The following is a 25,033-nucleotide window of genomic DNA, read 5'->3' as shown; positions in this document are numbered from 1 at the left end:
AGGCGTTCCATTGTACCTCCTCCCGTTCGGTGTCTGTTCAGTATGATTGTGGGGGTCTTCTGTCTTCTTTTTTTGGGGGTGGGACACTGCTTTCTATAATGCGGTATCTTTTTTTTAGCTGCATGGACACTTTATTATAGATCCGCGACTAGGGATTATTTTCAGGTTAGGGCTATAACTCCTACTAGGGCTTATTTTCCAGGAAACACAGTATTAAAATGAAAATGTTCTCAGAACTTCTACCGATTCTTTAGAGAGTTCAGAAATTAAAACTCACTCCTGAAAGCCGTTGTGCTTCTTTTTTAGCCAGGTCCTTGCTCAGCAGTTTAATGAGGTAGTCTGCTCTTGTCTGTAATTGCTTAGCTTGAGGCTTCTTATCTGGATCATCAGGTAATATCTAAAAAAGAAGATAAACAATCATAAAATGAAGGTTAAAGTCACTCATCACAACCAAACCCTTTGGCACTATGGTCAGGAATATAAAACTGACATATGAGTCATTATCAATTTAGCATCTACATGGGAAATAAAATCCTGTGGGAAAACATGGAAAAGTTGCACATCTTTTCATAAATTTGGTGCACCTTTGAGATGTCTATACTACAACCCCCACCATGTCAAAAAAAAAAAAAATCTTACCCTCTTAAGGGTAAATCTAAATTGGTAACTTATATACAGCACAAAATTGGTGTAAACACTGATGAATTCCATCTGGGGATCTCACATCCCCTTTTGTATGGCATAGACATGGTGTATGCACATGGGCACTACTGCTACATTCAAGGTCTATAGAACTGGAATACAGCTACATCTCTTAGTTTGCACATGTGACTCATACTTCATTCATACTGGGGACATGGGCCCCCTATTCTACTGATGGGTGGGACCCTAGTGTGGGAGCTTTCAGTCGACATACATTTATCCCCTATTGATGGGGTCAAGCTTTTATAACCAAGTGGTACTGCAGTTTATTCCACGGATTTGAAGCTGTTAGAAATTAGCTGGAAGATTCTGCACCTTTTCTCATTTCACAAATATACAAGTTTCTCTTACAACTTTAGTAATTTTTATTAATTTTCCTGCACTTTACATTCATTAAACAATTACAATAGCATATTATCGGGAAGGATGGGGGGGGGGATAAGTTTTCAATTGTAGGGATCTAAGCATCTAAAAACAAACAGATGTTTCATGATATGAAGTCTTAAAAACACTATTGGGACAAGAACTACACTGAAAAAAGTTGGTGATTTAGCGCCCATGAAGCCATCAGGAGCTACAAGGTACTGTATCCTGTCAAAGATGCAGGGCCTACCTCCAGGGACCCAGAAGACCAGTGCTGGTAACACCAGAACACTTTATAATCCCTGTTTTTTCCCTTCCCCAACGACTGGTGACAGACTAGGGTTGGACCCAATGGATGGCCACCTAGGGGTGGAGCCGATCCAGTCCATTAGACGACAGGCAGGGAGGAGGGGTCAGACAGTCAGCAAGTGGAAGTGAGAGGAGTCGCACGCAACCGCACTGACACGGGGGAGTGTAGCGGTGACCTGTGGGCCCAGGTGTGTGGTTGCCGGTGGAGTATGGAGAAGTACTCCCAGAACCATAGCACCGACGGCGTACAGAGCCTTAGGGTCAGGTAAACGCTCCAGGCAGACCTGATAAAATGTGCACAGTGAGGGGACCATCCAGGACCTCACTGATCGTAAAGTCCGGGGGCACCAGCAGTGACGGGAGAACCAGGGACCAGAACGGAACATCGACGCTACAGGTTTCAAACTGCCTGCCGTACGGACCAGAGACTGAGAGACAAACAGGAGGAGACCCCCAGATGCTCCAAGCCACGGGGACCCACCAAAAAGACAGGTGCAGGGGAAAGAAGCCACCAGGTCACCACATCGCCACTGGGACTAAGGGGACCAGTGGTGAAGACCAGCCTTCTTCGCGTTGCCAGCAGGGCCGTATTTGCCACTAGGCACCCGTGGTCCCGTGCCTAGGGCGGCACGTTGCGGGGGGCGGCACTTTCTGGCAGCAAGAAAAAAAAAAAATATATATAAATTTTTTTTTTTTTCCGTCCCTAGTAGTGATAATAGTAGATAATAGATAATAGTGAGCTGATTAACCCCGGAAGTTCCATCGTCTTAACTTCCGGGGTCAGAGGCGCGCGGGCGCGACAATCAGCCGACTGCCCCGTGCTGCAGCGTCCAATGCTGCAGACGACACACGCCGCGGAGGAGGACGCGTCTGAAGCTGGAGCCAGCCAGAGCAGGGCGGCGGGCACAGGAGCAGGTAAGGCAGAGGCAGAGCCTAGAATGTATGGGCTCCTTACAGGTTAGTTGATGATCGTGGCGATGCCTCTTTTTGTCCACTATAATCATGCAAGGGGAAGAGAGGCTGAGGCTGGGGGAGGCTGGGAAGAGAGAGAGGCTGGGAAGAGAAAGAGGCGGAGGCTGGGAAGAGAGAGAGGCTTAGGCTGGGGGGAGGCTGTGAAGAGAGTCTGAGGCTGGGGGGAGAGAGGCTGAGGCTGGGGGAGAGGGAGGCTGGGGGGAAAAACGCTGAGGCTGGGGGGAGAGAGAGGCTGAGGCTGGGGGGAGAGAGGCTGAGGCTGGGGGGGGGAGGCTGGGGGGAGAGAGGCTGAGGCTGGGAGGAGAGAGAGGCTGAAGCTGGGGGGGAGGCTGGGGGGAGAGAGAGGCTGGGGGGAGGAAGGCTGAGGCTGGGAGAAGAGAGAGGCTGAAGCTGGGGGGGAGGCTGGGGGGAGAGAGAGGCTGAGAGGAGAGAGGCTGATGCTGGGGGAGAGGGAGGCTGGGGGGAGAGAGAGAGGCTGGGGCTGGGGGGGAGGCTGGGGAGAGAGAGAGGCTGAGGCTGGGGGGGAGGCTGGGAGAGAGAGGCTGAGGCTGGGGGGGAGGCTGGGGAGAGAGAGAGGCTGAGGCTGGGGGGAGGCTGGGGGGGAGAGAGAGGCTGAGAGGCTGAGGCTGGGAGGAGAGAGGCAGATGCTGGGGGAGGCTGGGAGGAGAGAGGCTGATGCTGAGGGAGGCTGATGCTGAGGGAGGCTGATGCTGAGGGAGGCTGGGAGGGGGAGGGTTGGAGGAGGGAAGCTGATGCTGAGGGAGACTTGGAGGAGGGAGGCTGAGGGAGGAGGGAGGCTGATGCTGGGGGAGGCTGGGAGGAGGGAGGCTAATGCTGGGGGAGGCTAGGAGGAGGGAGGCTGATGCTGGGGGAGGCTGAGAGGAGGGAGGCTGATGCTGGGGGAGGTTGGGAGGAGGGAGGCTGATGCTGAGGGAGGTTGGGAGGAGGGAGGCTGATGCTGAGGGAGGTTGGGAGGAGGGAGGCTGATGCTGGGGGAGGCTGATGCTGGGGGAGGCTGGGAGGAGGGAGGCTGATGCTGGGGGAGGCTGGGAGGGGGAGGAGGGAGGCTGATGCTCTGGGAGGCTGATGCTGGGGGAGGCTGGGAGGAGGGAGGCTGATGCTGGGGGAGGCTGGTAGGAGGGAGGCTGATGCTGGGGGAGGCTGGTAGGAGGGAGGCTGATACTGGGGGAAGCTGGGAGCAGGGAGGCTGATGCTGGGGGAGGCTGGGAGGAGAGAGGCTGATGCTGGGGGAGGCTGGGAGGGGGAGGAGGGAGGCTGATGCTCTGGGAGGCTGATGCTGGGGGAGGCTTGGAGGAGGGGGGCTGGGAGGAGGGAGGCTGATGCTGGGGGAGGCTGGTAGGAGGGAGGCTGATGTTGGGGGAGGCTGGGAGGAGGGAGGCTGATGTTGGGGGAGGCTGATGCTGGGGGAGGCTGGGAGGAGGGAGGCTGATGCTGGAGGGAAGCTGGGAGCAGGGAGGCTGATGCTGGGGGAGGTTGGGAGGAGAGAGGCTGATGCTGGAGGAGGCTCATGCGGGGGGACGCTGGGAGGAGAGAGGCTGATGCTGGAGGAGTCTCATGCTGGGGGAGGATGGGAGGAGAGAGGCTGATGCTGGGGTAAGTTGGGAGCAGGGAGGCTGATGCTGAGGGAGGCTGGGGGGAGAGAGGCTGATGCTGGGGTGAGAGAGGCTGATGCTAGGGGAGAGGCTGCTGCTGGAGGCGGGGGGAGAGAGGCTGCTGCTGGGGGAATGGAAGAGAGGGGCCAATGCTAGAGACAGAGGACAAGGGTTGAGGGATAGAGCAATGACAATATCGATGGGGGGGGGGTGTAAGGACTCAGAATAGGAGGGGGGCAGCATTGGGAGCTCATTATGGAGAAGGGGCAGCATGTGTGGGCTCAGTATGGAGTGGAACAATGTAGGGGAGTCAATATCAAGAGTGGGGTAGTGTGTGTGTGTGTGTGTGTGTGGGGGTGTGTGTGTGTGTGTCTCAGCATAAGCGCTAGTGTGGTGGTCTTAGTATGATGAGTGGGGCAGCATGGAGATGTCATTATGGAAAAGAGGAAGGCAGCATTAGGAGCTCATGGAGAGGGGCAGCATGCATGGGACATTGTGAGGAGGGGGCAGCATGCATGGGACATTGTGAGGAGGGGGCAGCATGCATGGGACACTGTCAGGAGGGGGCAGCATGCATGGGACACTGTCAGCAGGGGGCAGCATGCATGGGACACTGTCAGGAGGGGGCAGCATGCATGGGACACTGAGGAGGGGACAGCATGCATGGGACACTGTCAGGAGGGGACAGCATGCATGGGACACTGTCAGGAGGGGGCAGCATGCATGGGACACTGTGAGGAGGGGGCAGCATGCATGGGACATTGTGAGGAGGGGGCAGCATGCATGGGACACTGTGAGGAGGGGGCAGCATGCATGGGACATTGTGAGGAGGGGGCAGCATGCATGGGACACTGTCAGGAGGGGCCAGCATGCATGGGACACTGTGAGGAGGGGGCAGCATGCATGGGACACTGTAAGGAGGGGGCAGCATGCATGGGACACTGTCAGGAGGGGGCAGCATGCATGGGACACTGTCAGGAGGGGGCAGCATGCATGGGACACTGTGAGGAGGGGGCAGCATGCATGGGACACTGTAAGGAGGGGGCAGCATGCATGGGACACTGTCAGGAGGGGGCAGCATGCATGGGACACTGTCAGGAGGGGGCAGCATGCATGGGACACTGAGGAGGGGACAGCATGCATGGGACACTGTCAGGAGGGGGCAGCATGCATGGGACACTTTGAGGAGGGGGCAGCATGCATGGGACATTGTGAGGAGGGGGCAGCATGCATGGGACACTGTAAGGAGGGGGCAGCATGCATGGGACACTGTGAGGAGGGGGCAGCATGCATGGGACACTGTGAGGAGAGGGCAGCATGCATGGGACACTGTGAGGAGGGGGCAGCATGCATGGGACACTGTGAGGAGGGGGCAGCATGCATGGGACACTGTGAGGAGGGGGGCAGCATGCATGGGACACTGTGAGGAGGGGGGCAGCATGCATGGGACACTGTGAGGAGGGGGCAGCATGCATGGGACACTGTGAGGAGGGGGCAGCATGCATGGGACATTGTGAGGAGGGGGCAGCATGCATGGGACATTGTGAGGAGGGGGCAGCATGCATGGGACATTGTGAGGAGGGGGCAGCATGCATGGGACATTGTGAGGAGGGGGCAGCATGCATGGGATATTGTGAGGAGGGGGCAGCATGCATGGGACATTGTGAGGAGGGGGCAGCATGCATGGGACATTGTGAGGAGGGGGCAGCATGCATGCGACATTGTGAGGAGGGGGCAGCATGCATGGGACACTGAGGAGGGGGCAGCATGCATGGGACATTGTGAGGAAGGGGCAGCATGCATGGGACATTGTGAGGAGGGGGCAGCATGCATGGGACATTGTGAGGAGGGGGCAATATGCATGGGACATTGTGAGGAGGGGGCAGCATGCATGGGACATTGTGAGGAGGGGGCAGCATGCATGGGACACTGAGGAGGGGGCAGCATGCATGGGACACTGAGGAGGGGGCAGCATGATGTGAGGTCAATGTGCAGATCATATTTCATAATTGAGGAAGGTGTGGTGGGTATAATTTATAAGGGAGGGCAGTGTGTAGTTTATTAGGGGCAGTGTTATAGTCACAGTATATAAGTGGGGACGGTGTGGTGGGAATATTTTATACTCATGCTATGTTTTGATGTGCCTGTGGTGATCCCCATTGGGGGGGGGGGGTTAGTGCCCTTCGTTTCTCATTGATACTTTTTAAAGTGTTTTACAGAGTAGATCTGCCTTAAACAGATGTCGTGTGCGAAAACTCAGTTTTACGTTGTCACTAAGGGGCGCGACCACTTAAAGTGCCTAGGGCAGCACAAAGGCAAAATACAGCCCTGGTTGCCAGCCATAACAACGCTGTGAGTAAAGAAACCAGTTACACTGCAATCCCTTGTGTGGCCTACCTTCTTTCCGCGCCTAACTCCATCACCTACCCCTCCCTGTGGACTGGCCCTACTTGCGGAGGGCCCAACATCCAGGTTGCCATTAAAACCAGCCCCAGAGAGACTGTGCAGCGGCGGCTCCATCCATATAGCCGCAACACGCAAGTGGCGTCACGACAAAAACTATATCATTCCCATGTACATAACCCCTTTCAAGCCACCCCCAGGGTCACAGAACCGGGCAATGGCCACCCAGTGAACTGCTCCCCATAAATATACAGCCCGTGATACAGTACCCCATAGCCCTGGGGTGAATCAGTGATGCGCACTGAAAAGAAAGAAAATATATGGAACCTAATTGCCAAATAAAAGTCTACCGGCAAAGAAGAGAGGATATCAAATACAAGCCACATTAGAAACAGTTGATTACAATAAGAATAGCCCTAGGCAGACAAAAAGACTGAAAGACTGGAAAAAAAAAATCCGGAGAAAACAATTCTCTAAAAAACAATTATATAAACATCTGGTCCTAGAATAAAAAGTCAAAGAAGATTCCTTAACCATATCAATCAGATAAGTGGGCAGGGAATCATGGGTGCCAGAGAAGACCACACGCGTCACAACTCCCTCTCCAGTTGCCTGATGAGGCTTTACATATCTGAATAATGCAGTGCGCCTCCTCAAGACAAGAGCTTTTTTTGTTAAGACTTAGTCTCAAAAAAGAGAATTTTGTTTACTTACCGTAAATTCTTTTTCTTATAGTTCCGACATGGGAGACCCAGACCATGGGTGTATAGCTTCTGCCTCCGGAGGACACACAAAGTACTACACTAAAAAGTGTAGCTCCTCCCTCCGAGCATATACACCCCCTGGATGACCAAATCTAGCCAGTTTAGTGCAAAAGCTGAAGGAGGACATCCACCCACAAGTAGAGACAGAGCAAAACCCGGAACAACCGGAACCTCTGACTACAACAACAGCCAGTGAAAACACACGGAACAAGAAAACTGCCAACAGGCAACAGGGAGGGTGCTGGGTCTCCCATGTCGGAACTATAAGAAAAAGAATTTACGGTAAGTAAACAAAATTCTCTTTTTCTTCATCGTTCCTTATGGGAGACCCAGACCATGGGACGTCTCAAAGCAGTCCATGGGTGGGAAATAAACAGAAAACTGAGAAGTAGGCAAAACCTAACTTCACAAATGGGCGACAGCCGCCTGAAGGATGCGTCTGCCCAAGCTCGCATCTGCCGAAGCATCAGCATGCACTTGGTAGTGCTTTGAAAAGGTGTGCAGACTAGACCAAGTGGCAGCCTGACAGACCTGCTGAGCCGTAGCCTGGTGCCTGAAAGCCCAAGAGGCACAGACAGCTCTGGTCGAGTGTGCCTTGATCCCCGGCGGGGGAGGCACCTGAGTACTCTGGTAGGCATCGGATATGGCCGACCTAATCCAACGAGCTAGGGTCGGTTTAGAAGCCGAGAGACCCTTGCGCTGACCTGTGGTCAGCACAAAAAGAGAGGTGCACCGCCTAAGAGCGGCGGTGCGTGACACATAGATCCGGAGCGCCCGCACCAGATCTAAAGTATGCAACGCTTTCTCAAAGCGATGAACAGGGGCCGGACAAAAGGAAGGCAATGAAATGTCCTGGTTAAGGTGGAAAGGAGACACCACCTTAGGAAGAAAGTCCGGAGTCGGACGGAGAACTACCTTGTCTTGGTGAAAAACCAAAAAAGGTGACTCCGAAGAGAGCGCGGCCAAATCAGAGACTCTCCTGAGAGAAGTTATGGCCACCAGAAAGACGACTTTCTGTGAAAGTCGAAACAAAGAAACTTCCCTAAGAGGCTCAAAGGGGGCTTTCTGTAAGGCCGTGAGGACCAGATTAAGGTCCCAGGGATCCAAAGGCCGCCGGTAAGGTGGAATGATGTGAGATGCGCCCTGCATGAAGGTGCGCACCTGAGCCAGTCGGGCGATACGCCGCTGAAAGAACACTGACAGAGCCGAGACCTGTCCCTTAAGAGAATTGAGGGATAGTCCTAGCTGCAGACCGGACTGTAGAAAGGACAGGATGGTTGGCAAGGAAAAAGGCCAAGGAGCATGGCCGGAAGAACGACACCAGGACAGGAAAATTCTCCAAGTCCTGTGGTAAATTTTTGCCGAGGAAGACTTCCGAGCCTGAGTCATAGTGGAGATGACTTCGGGAGGAATGCCGGAAGCCGTCAGGATCCAGGACTCAAGAGCCACGCCGTCAATCTGAGAGCCGCAGAATTCTGGCGGAAAAACGGACCTTGAGAGAGAAGGTCTGGGCGGTCCGGAAGACGCCACGGCACCTCTACGGACAGACGGAGCAGGTCTGGGTACCAAGCTCGCCTGGGCCAGTCTGGGGCGATGAGTATGACCCGACGGCCCTCCATTCTGATCTTGCGCAGGACTCTGGGCAAGAGAGCTAGAGGGGGGAAACACGTAAGCCAGACGAAACTGGGACCAATCCTGAACCAGCGCGTCCGCTGCAAAGGCCTGAGGATCGTGGGAGTGAGCCACGTAAACCGGGACCTTGTTGTTGTGCCGGGATGCCATTAGATCCACTTCCGGAGTGCCCCACTTGCGGCAGATCGACCGGAACACTGCCTGATGCAGAGCCCACTCGCCGCTGTCCACGGTTTGACGGCTGAGATAATCTGCCTCCCAGTTTTCCACGCCTGGGATATGGACTGCGGATATGGTGGACTTGGAGTCCTCAGTCCACTGCAGGATGCGTTGAACCTCCAACATTGCCAGGCGGCTGCGAGTCCCGCCCTGGTGATTGATGTAGGCAACTGCTGTCGCGTTGTCTGACTGGACTCGAATGTGCTTGCCCGCCAACAGGTGGTGAAAGGCTACGAGAGCTAGGAGCACAGCTCTGATTTCCAGCACATTGATCGAGAGGGCTGATTCGGACGGAGTCCAAATGCCCTGTGCTCGGTTGTGGAGAAATACTGCTCCCCAGCCAGAAAGACTGGCATCCGTGGTGAGGATCACCCAGGATGGGGTCAGAAAGGGTCGTCCCTGAGACAGAGAGAGAGGCCGAAGCCACCACTGAAGAGAGCTCCTGGCTTGTGGCGACAGAGCCACCAACCTGTGCAAGGAAGAAATCCGCTTGTCCCAACAGCGGAGAATGTCCAGCTGCAGAGGACGCAGATGGAACTGGGCAAAGGGAACCGCTTCCATTGACGCCACCATCTGACCCAGCACCTGCATAAGGTGCCTGATGGAGTGACGGCGGGGCCTCAACAGAGAGCGCACCGCCAGATGGAGGGACTGCTGTTTGACTAAGGGCAGCTTGACAAGTGCCGGCAGTTTCGAATTGCATCCCTAGGTACGTGAGTTTTTGGGTCGGGGTCAGAGTGGACTTGGGCAGATTGACAAGCCACCCGAATTGAACAAGAGTGGCGAGAGTGAGCGAGACAGTGTGCGCTGGATGAAGCCTTGACAAGAAGGTCGTCCAGGTAAGGAATTACTGCCAACCCCTGGAGGTGCAGGACCGCAACCACTGCTGCCATGACCTTGGTGAATACTCGAGGGGCTGTGGCTAACCCGAAGGGGAGAGCCACGAATTGGAAATGTTCCTCTCCAATTGCAAAACGTAGCCAACGCTGGTGTGAAACTGCAATTGGCACATGCAGATAGGCATCTCTGATGTCGATGGATGCCAGGAAATCTCCTTGGGTCATTGAGGCAATGACTGATCGCAGAGACTCCATGCGAAAATGCCGCACCTGAACATGCTTGTTGAGAAGCTTGAGATCCAGGATGGGCCGGAAGGAACCGTCCTTTTTGGGGACTAGGAAGAGATTTGAATAGAAACCTCTGAACCGTTCCCTGGCGGGAACTGGCACAATTACTCCGTTGGCCTGCAAGGATGCCACGGCCTGAGAGAAGGCGGCGGCCTTGGAGCAGGGGGGAGTTAACAGAAAAAATCTGTTTGGCGGGCTGGAAGAGAAATCTATCCTGTAGCCGTGGGAGATGATATCCCGCACCCACTGGTCGGAGACGTGTTGAAACCACACGTCGCCAAAGTGGGAGAGCCTGCCACCGACCAAGGACGTTGCTGGCTCGGCCAGATAGTCAAGAGGAGGCTGCCTTGGTGGCAGCAGCTCCTGCGGACCCTTGTGGACGCGGCTTCTTGCGCCAGGTGGGCTTCTGGTCCTTGGCCGAGTTAGTGGATGAGGCCGAGGGCTTAGAGGATGACCAGTTAGAGGAACGAAAGGAACGAAACCTCGACTGGTTCCTGCCCTGGACAGGTTTCCTGGCTTTAGTCTGTGGCAAGGAAGTACTCTTCCCGCCAGTAGCCTCCTTAATAATTTCATCCAGCTGTTCACCGAACAGCCTGGACCCAGCAAATGGGAGCCCAGCAAGGTACTTCTTTGAGGAAGCATCCGCCTTCCACTCACGAAGCCACAAGATCCTGCGGATAGCGAGGGAATTGGCAGAGGCCACCGCAGTGCGGTGAGAGGCCTCCAGCATAGCAGACATGGCGTAGGCTGAAAAGGCTGAAGCTTGGGAAGTTAAAGCAACCAATTCAGGCATAGAGTCCCTAGTGAGGGTATGCATCTCCTCCAGAGAAGCAGAGATGGCTTTGAGAGCCCACACTGCTGCAAAAGATGGGGAGAACGAGGCCCCTGTCGCCTCATAGACAGACTTGGCCAGGAGGTCAACCTGGCGGTCAGTGGGATCCTTGAGTGAGGTGCCATCAGCCACAGATACAACTGTCCGGGCTGAGAGTCTAGACACCGGAGGGTCCACCTTTGGTGAGAGAGCCCACTCCTTGACCACATCTGGTGGAAAAGGAAAACGGTCATCAGAACCACGCTTAGGAAAGCGTTTGTCAGGACAGGCTCTGGGCTTGGACACAGTGGTCTGAAAACTGGAGTGGTTAAAGAACACACTCCTTGGTCTCTTAGGCAAAGTAAACTGGTGCTTTTCTGCCAGAGAGGGTTGCTCCTCTGATACTGGCGGATTGAGGTCCAGAACAGTATTAATGGACGCAATCAAATCACTAACATCTGCATCCCCCTCAGTCAGATCAATGGGGCACACAGAGGTAGCGTCCGAGCCCCCAGTAAAGACATCCTCCTCGTCCTGCGAATCGGCTCGTGAATCGGAGCCGCGGGACGAGGAAGGAGAGGGGTCCCTGCGTTTCCTTTTAGGAGGACGGGGTCTGGGAGCAGATGAAGAATCCTCTGTGAGCTCTGGAGAGCGAGCCGAAGCAGCAGAGGCACCCTGTGAAGGGGGCTGATGCATGCTCAGCAGAGTCCGGGACAGCTCTCCCATGGAGTCAGCAAAGGACTGGGAGATAGACTTAGTAAACAATTCTACCCAAGCCGGGGGTTCAGCCACCGGGGCCGGAGCAGCCGGAGGGACCACTGGGGAGACTCCAGGCTGAGGCACCACCATGTTAGAGCAGGCATCACAATGAGGATATGTGCTCGGTTCAGGCAGTACGAGCTTACATGTAGTGCATATTGAGTACAGCCTTGCAGCCTTGCTCCTAGTGTGAGACATGCTGCTGAGGTGGGGGCTCTGCAGTAAGAACACACTCTTCAGAATGACTCCCAGAGAGTGTATAATAAAGTCCACAACCAGAGGTTGTGGCTTACCAGACCGATTTGTGTGCCCTCCGGATCCCACAACTCAGACCCCCAGACAGGTTGCAGAGATGCAGCAGCCAGCGCCGATCAGTGTGAGAACGCTGATAAAATGGCACCGGAGTGAGGAGGGGGGGCGGGGCCTAGTCCAAGAGCGAGAACCGGAGGGCCAAGGGGATATACAGGGGAGGGAAACATCTCCTCAGAGAGGAGTTTCCTCCCCTCTGCTGAACGGCCGGTGGGCAGCGCCGCACTGTCCCTCTGCCTGACTGACATGCAGGGGCAGTGAAACCGAAAGTAGGCCGCAGCTGAAGCCGGGGACTAAATTTTACAGTGCGGCCGGCGAGCAGGCACCCTCGGCGCGGGTCTCAGGGGAAACCCAGAGAACCGGCTGGAAATGTCACCAAAATAACTAACACACTCTCCCCAACAATAAAAAATGCAAGGGACCCCCTGACAATAACGTCTCAATACTTAGCTTGAGAGACGCAGGGCCAGGTCCCTGAGGGATGAGTGCTCCGTCCGGCAGGGTCCTGAGAGGGCTGCGGATGGAGACCGGTCTCCTGCAAAGCAGTGAGAACCGTGCTGGCTCCCACTTCAAGCCAGAGCCCGAGGGATGGTGAAGGAGCGCGGCATGTAAAGGCTCCAGCCTTGAAATCAACCTTAACAGCACCGCCGACACAGTGGGGTGAGAAGGGACATGCCGGAGGTCCAGCTTGGACCCGCTTTTCTTCCAACTCTTTAAAATCAAAAATCAGATGAAAATGCATGTGTGATCCTCCTGAACACAAAGCATTGAACTGGCTAGATTTGGTCATCCAGGGGGTGTATATGCTCGGAGGGAGGAGCTACACTTTTTAGTGTAGTACTTTGTGTGTCCTCCGGAGGCAGAAGCTATACACCCATGGTCTGGGTCTCCCATGAGGAACGATGAAGAAAACTAGCTTATTTAGTTTGATGCCATATGTGGATTGGCACTTTTTGGATAACTGGTATATATCCCCCTTCTGAGCATACTCCCACAAAATGGTTAGGTGATAAACAGGGATCAGTCGACGTGGCCACGCGTACCATATCGATATCCATTAGGGTGTCGAGTTTCGTGGCCAGTAAAAGCCAGTGTTCAGGGTAGGTTGCTATGTACCCAGGGCATATGTTCCATCCAGTATGTATTATATATGAACATATGCCTGAGGTACATAGAACATTTGGAGCACTTATACTTGGCCTCAATGTTTGCTCTATTCTTGATTTCTATTAGAGAAGTCTTTGGGAACCCTTACATCTGTTTTTACTTTTATCTACTGGAGATCTTCTTGACACGATTGTTCTTACAATTGCACACATAATCACCTACCCAGTTATCTCAAATCGATGTGGTTTGGGGAATTTTCTTTCACTTTTTGTTTTTAATATATACATTAAAAATCAATTATATCCACAATGCATTCTAGCATAAAAAAAAATATCAACGTTTTTGTGGGGGTCTTGGTAGTAAGCCGATATCATGTAACAATTGATTGGCTATAGTTCTACAGAGGCTGGTGTACAGGTATAAATGGCTCACTGCTTGTATCACAGAGAGGGGGGTACAATTTACCTATGGGGTCTTCGCGTTAATATGTAAAGGGTATTGGAGAGGATACAGCTTCTTTCGGTATTCGCCCAAACACCAACGCTAACTACACAGAGCAGTGCATTTTACCTTTTGTGTCAAGTTGAGGTCAGGATCCATTTTTATCATTTCCCAGCTGCCGTAACCATATTCATATATTCCAATTAAAAGATTTGAGTCGTCTACTTTGTTCCAGTCAATGTCAAAGTGTGCTGCTTTTGTGTGGCAAGGAATAGCATATCTATCAGGAAGAGAAAAAAAAAAAGCATAAACTACACAGAAAACACACCAAATAAAAATAAAATTAGGAGTTCTGTAGATGGAAATCAATCTTTAAATCTGATTACATCATAAGAAATAGTCTACTCACATCCGAGGATACAAGACTCAGAGGTCTGTGCTCCCCTTTGGCTAAATGCCAGGTACGTGATTTAAATAAACTGTTCACCTCCACAGACACCTGCGTATTTTATGATTAAGCCCAGTTTGGTGGCTGCAGAATGAAGCCATGCCATAAACGCACTGTGCATTATTAAATGCCACACACCTTTTTCTGTCGTCAGGTTCCGTAGGAATAGATTTATGCAACGGAAGCAACTCCTCTTCATGAGAACTGACCAGCTTTGCATTAACTTGTACTCCTGAGATACGGAACGTTGGTCCTTTCATTTTTCCTCTCCTTCCTGCGCACATGAAAAAGAATTTGATAAAACTAAATATTTTCAGCTTTAGTAAATTCATAATTATTGCCTGCAATCTGTGTAAGACAAGCAATGATACCAGTATACGTTATAAAAGGGAATTTTGTTTACTTACCGTAAATTCCTTTTCTTCTAGCTCCTATTGGGAGACCCAGACAATTGGGTGTATAGCTTCTGCCTCCGGAGGCCACACAAAGTATTACACTTTAAAAAGTGTAACCCCTCCCCTCTGCCTATACACCCTCCCGTGGATCACGGGCTCCTCAGTTTTGGTGCAAAAGCAGGAAGGAGAAAACTTATAAATTGGTCTAGGGTAAATTCAATCCGAAGGATGTTCGGAGAACTGAACCATGAACCAAAAGAACAATTCAACATAAACAACATGTGTACACAAAAGAACAACCAGCCCGAAGGGAACAGGGGCGGGTGCTGGGTCTCCCAATAGGAGCTAGAAGAAAAGGAATTTACGGTAAGTAAACAAAATTCCCTTCTTCTTTGTCGCTCCATTGGGAGACCCAGACAATTGGGACGTCCAAAAGCAGTCACTGGGTGGGTAAAAGAATACCTCAATAACAAGAGCCGAAACGGCCCTCCTCTTACAGGTGGGCAACCGCCGCCTGAAGGACTCGCCTACCTAGACTGGCGTCTGCCGAAGCATAGGTATGCACTTGATAGTGTTTCGTGAAAGTGTGCAGACTAGACCACGTCACTGCCTGACACACCTGCTGAGCCGTAGCCCGGTGCCGCAATGCCCAGGACGCACCCACGGCTCTGGTAGAATGGGCTTTCAGCCCTGAAGGAAGCGGAAGCCCAGAAGAACGGTAGGCTTCGAGAATCGGTTCCTTGATCCACCGAGCCAAGGTTGACTTGGAAGCCTGCGAACCCTTACGCTGGCCAGCGACAAGGACAAAGAGCGCATCTGAACGACGCAGGGGCGCCATGCGAGACACGTAGAGCTGGAGTGCTCTCACCAGATCCAAAGAGTGCAAATCCTTTTCACATTGGTGAATTGGATTAGGGCAAAATGAAGGTAAGGAGATATCCTGATTGAGATGAAAAGTAGATACCACCTTAGGGAGAAATTCCGGAACCGGACGCAGAACCACCTTATCCTGGTGAAACACCAGGAAGGGGGCTTTGCATGATAGCGCTGCAAGCTCAGACACTCTCCGGAGTGATGTAATTGCCACTAGAAAGGCCACCTTTTGCGAAAGACGTGATAAAGAGACATCCCGCAGCGGCTCGAAAGGTGGTTTCTGAAGAGCCGTTAGCACCCTGTTAAGATCCCAGGGCTCCAGCGGACGCTTGTAAGGTGGGACTATGTGGCAAACTCTCTGCAGAAACGTGCGGACCTGCGGAAGCCTGGCTAGACGTTTTTGAAAAAATACGGAGAGCGCCGATACTTGGCCCTTGAGAGAGCCGAGTGACAAACCCTTGTCCATTCCGGATTGGAGGAATGAAAGAAAAGTGGGTAAGGCAAACGGCCATGGAGAGAAACCGTTATCAGAGCACCAGGATAAGAAGATTTGCCAAGACCTGTAATAGATCTTGGCGGACGTTGGCTTCCTGGCCTGTCTCATGGTGGCAATGACATCCTGAGATAACCCTGAAGACGCTAGGAGCCAGGACTCAATGGCCACACAGTCAGGTTGAGGGCCACAGAATTCAGATGGAAAAACGGCCCTTGTGAGAGCAAGTCTGGGCGGTCTGGAAGCGCCCACGGCTGACCCACCGTGAGATGCCACAGATCCGGGTACCACGCCCGCCTCGGCCAGTCTGGAGCGACGAGAATGGCGCGACGGCAGTCGGACCTGATCTTGCGTAACACTCTGGGCAGCATCGCCAGAGGAGGAAACACATAAGGCAGTCGGAACTGCGACCAGTCCTGAACAAACGCGTCCACCGTCAGAGCTCTGTGATCCTGAGACCGTGCCATGAATGCCGGGACTTTGTTGTTGTGCCGTGACGCCATGAGATCGACGTCCGGCGTTCCCCAGCGGCGACAGATCTCTCGAAACACTTCTGGGTGCAGAGACCATTCCCCCGCATCCATGCCCTGACGACTGAGAAAATCTGCTTCCCAGTTTTCTACGCCCGGGATGTGAACTGCGGAGATGGTGGAGGCTGTGGCTTCCACCCACTGCAGAATCCGCCAGACTTCCTGGAAGGCTTGACGACTGCGAGTGCCGCCTTGGTGGTTGATGTATGCGACGGCAGTGGCGTTGTCCGACTGAATACGGATCTGCCTGCCCTCCAGCCACCGCTGAAAAGCCAATAGGGCTAGATACACTGCCCTTATTTCCAGAACATTGATCTGAAGGGAAGACTCCATCGGAGTCCAGGTTCCCTGAGCCCTGTGGTGGAGAAAAACCGCTCCCCACCCTGACAGGCTCGCGTCCGTGGTGACCACAGCCCAGGTTGGGGGTAGGAAGGATTTTCCTTGCGATAGAGAATTGGGAAGGAGCCACCACTGAAGTGACGTCTTGGTTGCAAGGGAAAGAGAGACGTTCCTGTCGAGGGAAGCCGACCTCCTGTCCCATTTGCGGAGAATGTCCCATTGGAGCTGCGGTAGAGGGAATTGCGCGAACGGCACTGCCTCCATCGCTGCCACCATCTTCCCCAGGAAGTGTATGAGGCGCCGTAAGAGGTGTGACTGACTCCGAAGAAGTGATTGCACCCCTGCCTGCAGAGAAAGCTGTTTGTCTCGCGGTAGCTTGACTACCGCTGACTGTGTATGAAACTCCATCCCGAGGTAAGTCAGTGATTGGGTCGGTGTCAACTTGGATTTTGGGAAGTTGATGATCCACCCGAACTGCTGGAGAGTCGTCAGAGCGACTGTAAGGCTGTGTTGACACGCCACCCGAGAAGGGGCCCTGACTAGGAGATCGTCTAGGTAGGGAATCACCGAGTGGCCCTGAGAGTGTAGGACCGCCACGACGGATGCCATGACTTTGGTGAAAACCCGTGGGGCTGTCGCCAGGCCGAAAGGCAATGCCACGAACTGAAGGTGTTCGTCCCTGATGGCGAAACGCAAGAAGCGTTGATGTTCGGGTGCGATCGGCACGTGGAGATAAGCATCTTTGATGTCGATCGATGCTAGGAAGTCTCCTTGTGACATCGAGGCGATGACCGAGCGGAGAGATTCCATCCGAAACAGTCTGGTTCTCACGTGTCTGTTGAGCAGTTTGAGGTCCAGAACGGGACGGAATGATCCGTCCTTTTTTGGTACCACGAACAAGTTGGAGTAAAAGCCGCGACCACGTTCCTGAAGGGGAACGGGGGTCACAACTCCTTCTGTCTTCAGAGCGTCCACCACCTAAAAAAGTGCGTCGGCCTCAGCGGGGGGCGGAGAGGTTCTGAAGAAACGAGCCGCAGGACGGGAGCTGAACTCTATCCTGTAACCGTGAGACAGAATGTCTCTCACCCATCGGTCTTGAACATGTGGCCACCAGGCGTCGCCAAAGCGGGAGAGCCTGCCACCGACCGAGGATGCGGTTAGGGGATGCCGAGAGTCATGAGGAGGCCGCCTTGGAGGCAGTACCTCCTGCGGCCTTTTGGGGGCGTGACTTGGACCGCCACGCATAGGAGTTCCTCTGGCCTTTCTCCGGCCTGCTGGACGAAGAGGATTGGGGCTTGGCGGAGGGACGAAAGGACCGAAACCTCGATTGTGTTTTCCGTTGTTGAGGTTTCTTAGGTCTGGACTGGGGTAAGGAGGAGTCCTTTCCCTTGGATTCCTTAATAATCTCATCCAGTCGTTCGCCAAACAAGCGTTCGCCAGCAAACGGCAAACCGGTTAAGAACCTCTTGGAGGCCAAGTCTGCCTTCCATTCGCGCAGCCACATGGCCCTGCGGACTGCCACAGAGTTAGCGGATGCTACAGCTGTACGGCTAGCAGAGTCCAGGACTGCGTTCATGGCGTAGGATGAAAAGGCTGACGCCTGAGAGGTCAAAGACGCAACTTGCGGAGCAGAAGTACGTGTGACAGCATTAATCTCAGTCAGACAAGCCGAGATAGCTTGGAGTGCCCACATGGCTGCAATGGCCGGGGCAAAAGACGCGCCTGTGGCCTCATAGATGGACTTCACCAGGAGCTCTATCTGCCTGTCAGTGGCATCCTTTAGTGATGAGCCATCTGCCACCGATACCACAGATCTAGCCGCCAATCTAGAGACTGGAGGATCCACCTTGGGACATTGAGCCCACCCCTTAACGACTTCAGCGGGGAAGGGGTACGCGTGTCAGTGAGGCGCTTAGTAAAGCGCTTGTCCGGAACTGCTCTAGGCTTCTGGACAGCGTCTCTGAAGTTAGAGTGATCGAAGAACGCACTACGTGTACGTTTGGGGAACCGAAACTGGTGTTTCTCCTGCTGAGACGCAGACTCCTCCACAGTAGGAGGCGGGGGAGAGAGATCCAACACCTGGTTGATGGACGAGATAAGATCATTCACTAATACGTCCCCCTCAGGTGTATCAAGGTTAAGGGCGACGTCAGGGTCAGAACCCTGAGCTGCGACGTCCGCCTCGTCCTCCAGAGAGTCCTTAAGCTGGGAACCCGAGCAGCGGGAAGAAGTCGGGGAAGATTCCCAGCGAGCCCGCTTAGCCCGTCTAGGACTGTGGTCCTGGCAGGAGTCCTCCGCGTGGGACCTAGGGCCCAACCTGGGAGCGCGCTGCGGCTCGGACAGAGAGGGGCCTGGAGGTGACGATCTAACAGGGGCCGGGGCCTGTGTAAGGACCGGTCTGGACTGCAAAGCTTCTAGCAGCTTGGCAGACCATTTGTCCATAGACTGAGCCATGGATTGTGAAAGTGACTCAGAGTTTCTCAGCAAAAGAGGAGAACTCTGTCCCTGGCACCTGGACAGGGGGAGCAGGGGGGTCTACATGAGCCGGGGGGGTCCACTAGTGACCGAGGCTCCGGCTGAGCAAGTGAAACAGGGGTTGAGCATTGCTCACAGTGAGGGTAGGTGGAACCCGCAGGTAACATAGCCCCACAAGAGGTACAGGCCGCAAAAAAACCCTGTGCCTTAACAGCTTTGCTCCTTGTGGACGACATGCTGTTGTCTCCTAGGAGAATGATCACTGAGGGTATATGGGCAAAAACAGGGTATACAGCCCGACCGAACAGAAATATATATATAAATACGTATCTATTCCGGCACCCTAGGGGGGACCAGCACCGGGTGACCGGTGTGGCTTACCGACCGCTAACAAGCGGGGAGTGTGCCTCCAGATTCCCAGCTTTAGGTCCCCTGGAGCTGCAGAGTTGTTCCTGAGAATCCTCCACTGGCAGAATGCCCAAAAAATGGCTGCCGGAGATCTCAGGGGAGGAGTGGAGCCGTGGGCGGCGCCAGGAAAGTGCGGGAATCTGGGGTCCCCACAGTGATCAGTGAGGGGGGAGGAAACATGCAGGATGCTCCAGCCCTCACATCCGACGTCAGGTCGGCAGTCCCGCCCTTACCCCTGACAGGCAGGTCCGGGGGCGGGATTTTTGCGACTAGGCCGCGATGAAGCCGGGGACTAAATTTGAGACCGCGCCCGACAAGCAGGCACGGTCGGCGCGGAAGTCCGCTGGTCTTCACAATCCAGCAGCTGCCGCAGCGTCCGGGAAGAAGGTGCACTCCTGCACATTCCCCAATGGGGACACAGAGTACCTTAGAGTTGCAGGGCCCGGTCCCTGAGGTTGAATAGACTCCGGTCCGGCAGATTCCCACAGGGGCTGCGGAGGGAGCACGGTCCCAGCAACTGGATGACCGTTCAGGATCCCACTTCTCCCAGAGCCGCTAAGGGATGGTGAAGGAGACGGCATGAGGCTCCGGCCTTTGTACCTGCAATGGGTACCTCAACCTTAACAACACCGCCGACATAGTGGGGTGAGAAGGGAACATGCCGGGGGCCCCGTGGGGGCCCTCTTTTCTTCCAACCGACATAACTAATATGAGAATGCATGAGTGGATGTGTGCCTCCTTCCACACAAAGCATAAAACTGAGGAGCCCGTGATCCACGGGAGGGTGTATAGGCAGAGGGGAGGGGTTACACTTTTTAAAGTGTAATACTTTGTGTGGCCTCCGGAGGCAGAAGCTATACATCCAATTGTCTGGGTCTCCCAATGGAGCGACAAAGAAATAGAGCTTGTTTATCCATTTCTGAGATTATATTATATATATACACACATATATATATATACACATATATATATACACATATATATATACACATATATATATATACACATATATATATACACATTATATATATATATATCTGTATCTAAATACCTATAAATAAATATAATATAATATATAATATAATATATATATACATATATATACACACACACATATATCTGTCTCATATTATATATATATACACACACACACACATATATGTATACATATATATACACACATATATATATATATATATATATATATATATATATATATATATAATATGTAATTGCCTTATTCTGCCTGTCTGTCTTGCTCCAAAATGACATAATTACAGTGACAACCGTCGCCACAGCGCATGTGCTAAAGAGCCTGTGACCAACAGCTCAGCTAAGGCTCCCTGCACACATAATCAGGGTACACATCGGGTTACTAAGCAGAGCGCTTTGCTTAGTTACCCGATATTTACCCTGGCTACGTGTACAGGGAGCCTAACTGAACGGGCCGAACTACGGGCCGTTAGGACGACGCCCAACACTTCCCGCTCGGCTCTGCCCCCCGCATGTATACACTGAACACACACACGCACGCTCACTTGTCCCCAGCCATGCAGTCCCCGGCACGGTTGCCCTCAGCGGCGCCATGGGCCCGCTCAGCTCCACCCCCCGCACTCTGCCCCCCCGCACACATTAGGCTGCTTTCACACTTGCGTTGTGAGGCATCCGTCACAGTGTGTTGTGTGACGCATGTGACAGATGCGTTGCAAAGTGAGCTAATAAAGTAAAAAGAACGTTTTCCTTTTTTTTTTTTTTTTTAAAATGTTTCGCCGGGAAAAGGAGATTTGCGGTCGGGAGGAGAGTGAGAGAGGTAACCGCAAATCCCCTGAGTGACTGCAGTGAGCCACGCGATCAGCAGTGTAGTCACTCAGGTGACCCGCGGCCACAGCTGCAGTCCTCCATCCGAGAGCTGTGTCCGCGGGTCACCTCAATGAGGGCACAGCTGATCGCACGGCTCACTTCAGTTGCTGCGTGGAGCTGCGAGAGTGGTTGTGTTCTACTGCCGCTACTGTCAGCTTCATTTAGCAGAGCTGAAAGCGTCGTGGGACCTCTGTGGATTACGTCGGACCTGGAGGTGTATTTGGGGGTTTAATAAAGTGGTGAAAGAGGGTTTTCTTTTGTCTTTTATTCCAAATAAAAGATTTTTTTGGGTGTATGTGTTTATTTTCTGTAACTTACAGGTTAATCATGGAAGGTATCTCGGGGAGACGCCTGCCATGATTAACTTAGGACTTCGTGGCAGCTATGGGCTACTGCCATTAACTCCTTATTAACTTGATTGCCACCGCATCAGGGCAATTCAGGATGAGCTGGGTATAGTCACGGGACTGTGCATCTAATGGATGCGGCAATTCCGGGCGGCTGCTGGCTGAAATTGTTAGGCTTTATCTTGGCTGGCAACAAAATTGGGGGGGACCGCACATATTTGTTTTTTATTATTTATTTAGTTTACTGCACGATATAGACCTGCCCATCGGCGGCTGTGAGTGGTTGCAGTGAGACAGCTGTCACTCAGCGTGGGGGCGGGTCTGACTGCAACCAATCATAGGCACCGGTGGACGGGGGAAGCAGGGAATACGAGATCGAATATTGAGCGGCCGGCATTTTCAAAAGAGGAAAAGCCGCCGGAGCTTTGTGACAGTCGTGCAGCGCCGTGCCCGTGATCGGTGTGTATGGGGGGGGGGAAGAGACCAGGAGCGATTTTAAACGATTTAGGCTATGTGCGCACGTTGTGTATTTGCATGCAGTTACGCTGCGATCTGCACCGCAGCGTAACTGCATGCATCCTGCGTCCCCAGCATAATCTATGCAGGAGACGTGCGCACGTGGCGTATTAGGGTGCAGCGCTTCGGCTGTTGCCCGAAGCGCGCGTTCTAAGAAGTGACATGTCACTTATTCCGTGCGCTCTGCATGCAGCCCCCGCTCTGTCTATGGGAGAAGCTGCACTCAAGAACGCATGAAATCGGCTTTTTTTTTTTCATTACGGACTCTTTCTGCAGGGATTTGAAGCGCACGTGTGCTGTTCAAAATCGCTGCAGAAATTTCTGCAGGGATAGAACGCTACGTGCGCACATAGCCTTAGATTGTTCTGCTGGACATGCTGAGCATGCTTAGTAGAACGTGATGGAATTTGTCAGCGGATTCCGCCGCTTAGCACATAGCGGCGGAATCCGCCACCATAGACAATCATTAGACACCTTGGCGGATTCAAATCAAATCTGTTTATGTGCGTTATTTTAATGACCCAAAAAACGCTACATGTAGCGTTCCCTCCGCCCGACGCTGCGTCAAAATAACGACTCAGCGTCGTCCAGCGGATGCAATGCAGACACTTGCGTTACAGTACGTCGTTAATACAAGTCTATGAAGAATAGCGCAGTACGCAAGTGTGAAAGCGCCCTTACCCCGCAGGATGGTAGCTGCACCACGATGGGGGCGCATACCAGCATTGGGCCACATCACAGCATCAACATATTTTTACTTAACTTTACACTGTTCATGGCCTTCTTTCATTACAAGCCATGGACATTATTAAACATTAGACTCATCTATTAAAACTGTTCCTTCTGTTTGTCATTTTAAAACCAATAAACAATTATAAGAATACTAAATTAAACTTAACCCATCCAGTCCATTCATTACCTTATTATTCAATCTTCTAACATACATACACATTCTAGACTACCCGATACGTTAGAATCGGGCCACCTTCTAGTGTGTGTGTATATATATATATATTTTATATATATTTTATATATTTTATATACACACACTTCAAAAATTTGGGGTCACCCAAACAATTTTGTCTTTTCCATGAAAAATCATACTTTTATTTATCAAATGAGCTGCATATTGAATAGAAAATATAGTCCAGACATTGACTTAGTTAGAAATAATGATTTTTACTTGAAATAATAATTTTCTCCTTCAGACTTTGCTTTCGTCACAGAATGCTCCTTTGCAGCAATTCCAGCTTTGCAGACCTTTGGCATTCTAGCTGTTAATTTGCGGAGGTAATCTGGAGATATTTCACCCCATGCTTCCAGAAGCCCCCCCCCCCCACAAGTTGGATTGGCTTGATGGGCACTTTTTGCGTACCATACGGTCAAGCTGCTCCCACAACAGCTCAGAAGGGTTGAGATCTGGTGACTGGGCTGGCCACTCTATTACAGATAGAATACCAGCTGCCTGCTTCTTCCCTAAATAGTTCATGTATAATTTGGAGCTGTGCTTTGGGTCATGGTCCTATTGTAGGATGAAATTGGCTTCAATCAAGAGCTGCTCACAGGGTATGGCATGGCATGGCATTGCAAAATGGAGTGACAGCCTTTTTTTTATTCAAAATCCCTTTTACATTGTATAAATCTCCCACTTTAGCTGCACCAAAGCATCCCCAGACCATCACATTACCTCCACCATGCTTGACAGATGGCGTCAGGCACTCTTCCTGCATCTTTTCAGTTCTTCTGCGTCTCACAAATGTTCTTCTGTGTGATCTAAACACCTCAAACTCAGATTCGTCTGTCCATAACACATTTTTCTAATCTTCCCCTGTCCAATGTCTGTGTTCTTTTGCCCATATTAATCTTTTCCTTTTATTAGCCAGTCTCATATATGGCTTTTTCTTTGCAACTCTGCCCTGAAGGCCAGCATTCCGGAGTCGCCTCTTCACTGTAAACATTGACACTGGCGTTTTGTGGGTATTATTTAATGAAGCTGCCAGTTGAGGACCTGTGAGGCGTTGATTTCTCAAACTAGAGACTCTAGTACTTGTCTTCTTGCTCAGTTGTGTAGCGGAGCCTCCCACTTCTCTTTCTACTCTGGTTAGAGCCTGTTTGTGCTCTCCTCTGAAGGGAGTAGTACACACCGTTGTATGAAATAGCCAACAGGGTCACAAGAAGCGTGTTGGGCAAAAAAGGCGCAAAGAAGGGAATTTTGTTACTTACCGTAAATTCCTTTTCTTCTAGCTCCTATTGGGAGACCCAGACGATTGGGGTGTATAGCACTGCCTCCGGAGGCCACACAAAGAAATTACACTAAAAAGTGTAAGGCCCCTCCCCTTCTGGCTATACACCCCCAGTGGGATCACTGGCTCACCAGTTTTAGTGCAAAAGCAAGAAGGAGGAAAGCCAATAACTGGTTTAAACAAATTCACTCCGAAGTAACGTCGGAGAACTGAAAAACCATTCAACATGAACAACATGTGTACCCGAAAAACCACCAAAAATCCCGAAGGACAACAGGGCGGGTGCTGGGTCTCCCAATAGGAGCTAGAAGAAAAGGAATTTACGGTAAGTAACAAAATTCCCTTCTTCTTCGGCGCTCCATTGGGAGACCCAGACGATTGGGACGTCCAAAAGCTGTCCCTGGGTGGGTAAAGAAATACCTCATGTTAGAGCTGCAAAGACAGCCCTCCCCCACGGGGAGGCAACTGCCGCCTGCAGGACTCTTCTACCTAGGCTGGCGTCCGCCGAAGCATAGGTATGCACCTGATAATGTATGGTGAAAGTGTGCAGACTCGACCAGGTAGCTGCCTGGCAC

The 25,033-nt window shown here is 52.3% G+C and overlaps 1 protein-coding gene across 1 annotated transcript in view; it reads right to left on the bottom strand.

The window, feature by feature from the left end:
* The window catches only part of CHD1 (chromodomain helicase DNA binding protein 1), a 295,481-nt gene that overhangs the window by 20,812 nt on the left and 249,636 nt on the right, over positions 1 to 25,033 (bottom strand). Inside the window, exons 27-29 of the mRNA XM_075325063.1 lie at positions 14,118 to 14,253; positions 13,661 to 13,811; positions 278 to 397 (exon numbers count right to left, since the gene is read on the bottom strand). Coding sequence (XP_075181178.1) covers positions 278 to 397; positions 13,661 to 13,811; positions 14,118 to 14,253 — 407 coding nt within the window. The remainder of the gene's footprint in view (positions 1 to 277; positions 398 to 13,660; positions 13,812 to 14,117; positions 14,254 to 25,033) is intronic.

Source organism: Anomaloglossus baeobatrachus, chromosome 1 (assembly GCF_048569485.1).
Source record: "Anomaloglossus baeobatrachus isolate aAnoBae1 chromosome 1, aAnoBae1.hap1, whole genome shotgun sequence".
NCBI lineage: Eukaryota > Metazoa > Chordata > Amphibia > Anura > Aromobatidae > Anomaloglossus > Anomaloglossus baeobatrachus.
This window is presented reverse-complemented; position numbering and strand designations above follow the sequence as displayed.